The 8,951-nt window shown below is 29.1% G+C and overlaps 1 protein-coding gene across 1 annotated transcript; it reads left to right on the top strand.

The window, feature by feature from the left end:
- The first annotated feature begins 830 nt into the window (after nucleotides 1-830).
- LOC147809335 (uncharacterized) lies at nucleotides 831-5,397 on the top strand. The gene is made up of 2 exons (XM_087162777.1): nucleotides 831-1,804; nucleotides 5,379-5,397. Exons 1-2 carry the CDS (start codon nucleotides 831-833, stop codon nucleotides 5,395-5,397), a joined length of 993 nt encoding a protein of 330 aa, XP_087018903.1.
- The last annotated feature ends 3,554 nt before the right edge of the window (nucleotides 5,398-8,951 follow it).

Raw genomic sequence — 8,951 nt, 5'->3', positions numbered from 1 at the left:
TTTTAATTAAAATTTTTTGCATATGGTAGTGTATTTTTATTTCTTCACATTTTGATCACGAAACAAAATCCAATCGACTATAATATAACGTAAGTCCATTACAATTTATTGTTCAGTTACTCATATTACCTTTATCATATTTGTATTTTCTAATTAATTTTTGTCCTTAAGATCTGTATTATCCAGGTATGTTGTTCTTTGCTTTCTTACATAATTATAGCCTTTTCTCATACATTTAATTACTGAATCTCTCACCTTAATTTATCTGATTATTACCATTCTTGTGAAAAGGTCCTAAAAGCAAATAACTTACTGTAATTTAATGACCTTTGTCTATGTATAAATTTGCCTATTTGTAGTTGTATAATAAAACTCATAGGGCTGTGAAGAAATGTTGCCATAGTTTATGGTATAGTACACAATAGTTTCTTGGCAAAAATTTGTTATATTAAAAAATACCATAGGATATCCTAATGAGGTCTTACTTTTAGTAAAATTTTAAAATGCATTTTTGCCATACGCTTATAGGAAAAATTTGCTACACGCTGATGGCAGAATTTTTCAGTACGCTTATTGCAAAATTGTATGATGAAATTTTACCATACAATAGACAAAACCTCATAGGAATATCATATGGTATTTTTTAATTTGATAAACTGGCGACTCATATTCTATTCCACATGTCAGACTGGGCCGAGAACAACAAATTAAATTTTTCGAAAGAAAAAACTCAACTTATTACATTTCTAAAAAATAAAAAAAAGATGGGAAGACTCCCCTGTATTAAATTTAGACCGGATGATACAAACAATATTAAAAATGTAAGTACGATGAGATACTTAAGGGTGACCCTCGATCCAGGTCTGACATGGATTCCACACTTAAATGATATTAGAGACAGAATTACAGGTTTTAATCAGGGAATTAGGAGAGTCGCCAGAGTTACATGGGGTCTCAGACCACAATTGTTGAAACGCATATATCTCCAGGCAAGTGAAAGAATTATACTTTACGCCGCCAGTGTCTGGTACAGAAATACTAGGAGAATTAACGAAAAATTAAACAGTATCCAGCGAATACCACTCTTAACCATCACGAAGGCCTATGCTACAACGAGCACAGAGGCAATCCAGATACTGGCGGGTGTTATGCCAATTGGTTTGAAAATCGTGGAGGACATCTTTTGCAAAAGGGTGAAGTGGGGCTGGAGACTCGAGGACATAAATTATACTCTACCAATTGATCTTGATCATAACATAGATTTCGAGAAACCAGCCCTAGGGCATCCTTCAGATTACATTGCTTTGCCCTGGGGATATAGCAGCCCTAAAGATCAGGGAGTGGAGATCTACACTGATGGCTCTCGGATGGAGGCAGATTATCCGAATAAATTCAGGACTTCACACGCAATGATAGTTAAGAACAACGGTATCACGATTTTCAAAGCCTCCACCAGAGTCACTGATAACACCAACATATTTATTGCAGAGCTTTTGGCAATCAAGTCTGCCCTGATATGGCTACGTCAACATGATATTACACATGCAACGATTTTTTCAGACTCACTATCATCCCTCCAGGCCCTGGCTGACCCAGAACCCAGTTCCAAACTCATAGAAGAGATCAAAAAAATTTGGAATAAGAACACTATTTTGAACTGGGTAAAAGCACATGTGGGGATCCAGGGCAATGAGGAGGCAGACAGGGCAGCAAAGGAAGCCATTGGTTCTGACAGTGTGGATCTCCAGGTTCTGAAGACCCCCAAACAAGCTAAAACCGAAATCAAACAATATTTAATGGCAAGGTGGAAAACCAATTGGGAAAATTCTGAGAAAGGCAGGCATACATTTAAATTCATTAAGACCCCGTCAACTACAAGGTTGCAAACTAATTTCTATTTTAACCAATTTCTAACGGGGCACGGAGTGTTCGGAGTACACCAAAACAAATTTTTTAATAAATCAGATACTTGCTCTAACTGTAACCAAAGACAAACCATAGAGCATCTTTTATATTATTGTGATCGGTACCGAACACTCCGAAAAAATTATTTCTTCCAAAAAACAGACCAACAAATTTTTGCAGACAAGGTTTGTAGAGAAATTATCAAGATTATCATTAAAACTACTCTTGAGGAACAAATGGAATTAATAAACAAAATTGACAATAACTAAAATTTTAACCTGCTTAATCTAACCACCTTGCCAAAACTTTTTTTTGGACCACATTGCCATTTTAGTGTTTTAATTTGACTTTTAACTTGACTTTGCATTTTATACATGCTTTAGGTTTGTTTACAACCTTTGGATTTTAATACATTTGGTATTTTACATTGCGATTGTATTTTATACATGGTTTTTAGATTGTTATACACCCCTTTTAACTCTTACCTTTTAGTATCTATTGGTATTTTGTCCTCTGTTTTTTTGTACTTTAATTGAATTTACTCTGCTTTACTTGTTGTTCTTCATTTTAACTACCTGTTACTACTTCACCCTCACTATTTTGGTTCCACCAGCAGGATTCAAGCTGGCTTGATTGGCTGGATCCTTTCAATGCCCTATTGGCAAGTGTATACATCTGTGATTTTGTCTTAGTTTTAACTTTTCAATTTTAGCACTATATTCATTTATGTCATTTTATCCTTTCACCTTTTGGCGGTTTTATGAGCTGTATTTACGGCTGTTTTTGGTGAATTGTTAGATCTTTTGTCTTGTATTAAGGGTTCCACCAGCTCTGGCTCACAGCTCACTCAGTTTTTACTGGTTGTCTCAGGGTTCACAATTTTTGTATTATATATATATATAATTTTTGTATTCTATTTATATGAGGGTTAATAAGTTTTGTATTGTATATATACATATAATTTTTGTATTTTATTTATATAAGGGTCTGTTGACCTTTTAAATGATTCATTGTATTTGGCGTATGGGCCTATTGGCCTAGGCCGCTGTATATATATTAAATATGGTATTTTTTATGGCAAACCTATGGCAAAATTTCCTTAGGGGTGATAGAAAATTTCCTAAGGGTTATGCCATAAAACTGTCTAAAAGATAAATTGAATTGCATTTTACAACTTTTCATTGGAATTAAAATTTCCGATCAGCGAGAAGAAATCGAATCACATTTCTACATCAACATACATGTAAAGACATACAGATTGAAAAAAAAAAGACATCTTAAAATATTATTTTCATACGTGAAAATATTTTACCAAATTTTGACCAATAAATTGAAATCTGGGTCTCAGAAAGATACACACGAGTTTTGTGTACATTTTAAACAGAAATCACGATCATAAAGATTCTAATCTGTTTACCGGTACTTGCGGGTATCGGTTACATAGGCTTAAATGATCATTGCCATTTTTCGAAGTGTTAAATTAACCTTACCAAAAGATCTGGTTCACCTAGGGGAAACATAATGGGACAGTTAACGGATAAGTTTTAAAAAAATATAGTGGCTGAGAGGTCATTTTAACGTCAATACAACGCTTCGTTGAAAGTAAAAGATGCCGTTAAAACATTACCGTAAATTTACGATTCAGCCGTTCTTTTGTAATAGAATACTTATCTGAAGTGCTGACACCGTTTATTACTGCGAACTTTGGTGATTTTTTTTAAAAAAACTTTTTTTCTATTCGCTTACCTGAAAGGTGCCACTTCCTGTATTTTGTAGCTAATGTTTTATTTTTGAGCTCTAAATGAACTTTTAAGTGCACTTTTTGGCGGTAAATTGGTGACAGGAGAAATTTTTTTTCAAAATATTTTGTTACAGTGAGACGGTTTTTTTTCTTAAGAAAGGAATTTAATGTAGGCTAGGAAAAGAAAGAGGATTGGAAAATAAAGTATAAAACCAGTTTAAAGATAAAGTCATTCGATGGTTTGTTTATTTATTTTTGAAGTATCGCCAAGTAAATAAACAACCTGGAGTTATAGTAGTTTGAAAAATGCTTTAAATTGATGAGTCGTTTAATGTGGCTTTCAAATTTAAAATGTTTTACAACTTGCAACTTTTAAATTATGTATTGGTACTCACTTTATTAAAATAAAATTTAAAATTAATGTTTAATTGCCATAACAAATCTGCACGGTTACTCTCTTATGCAATTTCATCTACAATTTTGGTTTTCAAATTTCTATTCAATTTTTAGTTGCAATTAAAACTCTTTAAAAGTTTTTGTTCGAACTTGTTAATGTGAAAAGTTATTTTCTAGTAAGATTTTACAATATTTTATTCCTTACTTTAAGCGCATTTATAAACTGGACACAGTTTTACACAAAGCTTGTGATAAAAGTAAGTATAGTTCATTACTTTAAGTATATATGATGACTGGACACAGTTTTACACAAAACTTGTAATAAAAGTAAGTATAGTTCATTACTTTATGTGCATAAGTCGACTGGATACAGCTTTACATAAAGCTTATGAGAAAAGTAAGTATAGTTCATTACTTTAAGTACATATGTTGACTGGACACAGTTTTACACAAAACTTGTAATAAAAGTAAGTATAGTTCATTACTTTATGTGCATAAGTCGACTGGATACAGCTTTACATAAAGCTTATGAGAAAAGTAAGTATAGTTCATTACTTTAAGTACATATGTTGACTGGACACAGTTTTACACAAAGCTTGTAATAAAAGTAAGTATAGTTCATTACTTTAAATGCATATGTTGACTGGAAACAGTTTAGACAAAAAGTTAAAAAAAATGATGTCTTATATGATGACAAAATTTTGGAAGAAAAGCCCTAACTCTAAATAAAGTAAGCTTAATCCGCTTACTCTATACCTAACCACAGACTCATTTACTACGAATTTAATATGTGCTTATTTTTATATTTCATTTGTTTATGTCAAACAAATTAGCGCAATTAAAGCGAAATACTCTATTTTTTCCAAAAAATATATATATTAGTGCTAAAATGTAACGTTTGCAATCCTCGAGAGAGTTTTGACAAGCTGGCATTAGAGAGCATATTTGGCGAATGTTTAGCTACTTAGAGTTTAAACCATTAGAAAATGAAAATAATTGCCAACAACAAGTTAAAAATTTATAAACTTATATTTAATCAATAAACATTAAATTGCAATAAGACAGGTGGATCATTTTTGAGAATGGATTATACAGGCTATTAGATACGTGCAAGTGTCGTCTGCATCGTAGGTAAATCGTGGCATTTTTTCGATTCGGAATAAGCCACACGCGTAACGTCACGTACAAGTATCTAATTAAATCTGATTTAAATCACATGGATAGGCATAATCACTTCACTTCTTCGAGTTGCAAGTAACTAAGATGTCAATTTTTTTAAAAAATTATTTCATATTTTTTTTGTTCTGTATAACTGTAAATGTTTAATATATTACAGTGTGAATCATGTGTGTTAAATGCTTTTTCTCTTATACTATGATAATCAAAATTAATAAAACAGTATTGGTGATTAATTTTAACGCTTTCGATCTTTTTTATCTATTTCACGACAAAATGTGTTTAAACTGCGTATTATATTAGTATTAGTCGTTAAATAACTGGTGAAAATGCTATGGTGTACAAGTAGATAAAAACGTCAAACAAATAGATAGACGTCGCCTTCAAGTATTCAATTAAAACTGATTTAAATCTCATGGATAGGAATAATCACTTCATTTCTTCGAGTTGCAAGTAACTAAGATGTCAATTGTTTTTAAAAATTATTTCATATTTTTTTTTGTTCTGTAAAACTGTAAATTTTTAAAATATTACAGTGTAAATCATGTGTGTTAAAGGTTTTTTTCCCCTTATACTACGATAACAGAAATTAATGAAACAGTGTTGGTTTATAATTTTAACGCTTTCGATCTTTTTTATCTATTCCACGACAACATGTGTTTAAACTGCCTATTATACTAGTATTAGTCGTTAAATAACTGGTGAAAATGCTATGGTATACAAAGAGATAAAAATGTAAATACATACCATTTTTCATTTGTAAAATTAAAAACTAGTTTAAAAAACGAAAAGCATTTTTTACTGTGGTAGGTTTTTTATTAATTTACTGTGAAAATATTTAAACATTTCTTAAAGAACAAGAGAAAATACTAAAGTATTTACTTTTAAAAGGCAAAGGAAAGTAAAAGTAGTGCGCATTTAAATTAGCTACAGCTAAGGTAATTACAAAAACTACTAAGTAGAAGCATTTTTCTCGAAATAATGTTTTAAGCCCAACGAATAATAAGAAAAATCAACCTTGAAGAAACTGATAATAAACGTTCTACCACTTTTATGAAATGAATATTTCCCATTAAGCTCTGACTAACTTCAGAGAAATTATTTTTAATATTTCTAAAGGATGAAAATTGAAATAAAAAAGAGGAAATGTTAATGAAAAAAAGGGTCAGCAACGCATTTGCGAAACAAAGAGCGAAATACAATCTCAATATATGCAAACGATAATTAAAAGCTGAAAACACCAAGCGATTAATCATGTTTAAATTTCGCCTCTGAAATCGTTTTATATTTTTTGGAAAAAATATAAATATAGAATTTAATCAGCGGAGTAATGATTGGGGGGAATAGTTCTTTCACAAAACAAAGAAATATTTCTGCAACCTATTTTCATCCTCTTACTTTAATTTTGTCTTATGGCTCTTCGAATGATAAGCATGCATTTTTTTACTTAAATTTCTTTTCTGATGGCAACGTCTTGTCATGGAATTTTTTTTCTGTTTTTATTTACAAAACAAAACACGAAGTTTCTTTCAAAAGCAAAATATTTCTTAAGATAAAAGAAATTTTAACCATGTTAATGGATAGAAAATCAATATTTTTAAAAGATGTTCATTTCATAAAGATTGTTTTACACTGTGCTTTCAATTTTTTTAATGTTATTAGAAGAATATGGAGTAAAAAAGTAATTATTATGCGAAAGAATTTTAAGGAGCAATTTTTACAGTGTGGTTACGAGTAATCCGTAATTTTATACTTGTCTCTTTTCAGAAAAATACCGAAGAATTAGAATATATTTAATGGGTACTTAAAAATGAGGCTTTTCATCCTTTATCCTTAATGGAATTTTTATGCTTTGAGGTTGTAAAAAATGTTAAATGTTTTTAAACTGAATGAATTAAAATTAAAGAAATTACCATCAACAAATTTTCTTCAGAAAAAGTTAAAATATTTCATTTTCCGTTCTTTGATGAATGTAATTTAAAATTTAAATTAATTTTTAAAAATTATGACAAATTTGTTTGAATTTTATAATCAATAAAAATATTTGTTTAATAACAACATCTTTCATAAATACATTTCAAACATTTTTTTAATTAATAAGTTGCTAAATACATAGAAACAGATTATAATAATGCACTAGTTTAAAAATGTATTCAAAATAAATACGATATATTTAATGCATTTTTGTTCACTGTAATAAAAAATAACTATCACTTAATTAAAAGTTGTGTATATTTTTTCAAAAACTACGTTTTAATTTTAAACGACAGATTTGCAAAATATTATATTCCTATGATTTTCCAAATAATCTGACATAGTTTATTTAACTCTATTTGCTAGTTTTTTTCCCCGTTTTATTTAATTTAAGTGCTTATTTTTACTTTTTTGTTTGCAAAAAGAGTTTATCTTGATATATTTAATAATTTAGATGTTACTTTTTACATTGTCACTAGAAAGTAAATTAATATCTTTGAAAGATTAGTTGTTTTTAAAATAAATAATTTACAAAATAAAAAAAAAACCCTTTTGTTTCTTGAGAAAAAAAAAAGTGCTGCATTTAAATATTTTTACATCTAGTCTGCTTACATTTCTCTACTTTTAGTACTTTTAGTCTTTCTATATTTAGTCTGATTACATTTGTCTATATTTAGTCTTTCTATATTTAGTCTGATTACTTGCCTACATTTAGTCTTTCTATCACTAATCTGATAACATTTGTCTATATTTAGTCTTTCTATATCTAGTCTGATTATATTTGTCTACATTTAGTCTTCATATATCTAGTCTGATTACTTGTCTACATTTAGTCAGATTACATTTGTCTGCATTTAGTCTTCCTATATCTAGTCTGGTTAAATTCGTTTATATTTAGTCTTGTTATATCTAGTCTTATTACATTTTGACTACATTTAGTTTTTTTACTTTCAGTTTGATTACATGTCTACATTTAGTTTTCCTACATCTAGTCTGATTACATTTGTCTACATTTAGTCTTCCTATATTCAGTTTGATTACATTCGCCTACATTTAGTATTTCCATAACTAATCTGATTACATTTGTCAACCTTTAGTTTTTCTATATTTAGGCTGATTACATTTGTTTACATTTAGTTCAATATCTAGTCTGATTACATTTGTAAAAAATACAAAAATTTATTAATTTTGAAAATGGTGATTAGGTAGATGTCCTAAGCGATATTGAAGAAATAAAAATTATAAAATCATAAATTTACATCAGTACATTAAGGAATTAAAAATATTCAATATCGCTAAGGAGACTTAATTATAAACCATTTAATGCATTCAAATGACGATTTATGCAAACTTTGTGAGGTTGAAAACATTTTTTCAGTGCTGAAAGAATTTGAATGTTTTGAGGAAAAATTCATTGAAGTTCTAAAAATTATCAAATGGTATTTCTCCTAATGTAATAAAGTGACTTCTTTATTTTCTAACTTTTTTTGAAAGGTATTGAGCTGTCTAACAATATTTTATCATCAAAAAATTGTGAAGAACAAAAAAAATTATCAAGAACTCACAATTAAAAATTAAACACAACTGAAATTCTGGATGGCGAGGATAAAGGCTTCTTAAGGAGAAAGGGTTTGGCATATTTGTATCAGCATTTTGAGGGTAAATTATGATTCTTTTTACTTGCTAAATTTATAAAAGTGGTTTAATAAGTATTACTAACATAAACATAACAAATACATTTATATAAGAATTCTACTTC

This window comes from Parasteatoda tepidariorum, chromosome 5, assembly GCF_982258835.1.
Source record: "Parasteatoda tepidariorum strain Cologne lab strain chromosome 5, Ptep-v5.0, whole genome shotgun sequence".
NCBI lineage: Eukaryota > Metazoa > Arthropoda > Arachnida > Araneae > Theridiidae > Parasteatoda > Parasteatoda tepidariorum.
The sequence above is the reverse complement of the archived record's forward strand: the minus strand, read 5'-3'. Positions and strand labels throughout refer to the sequence as shown.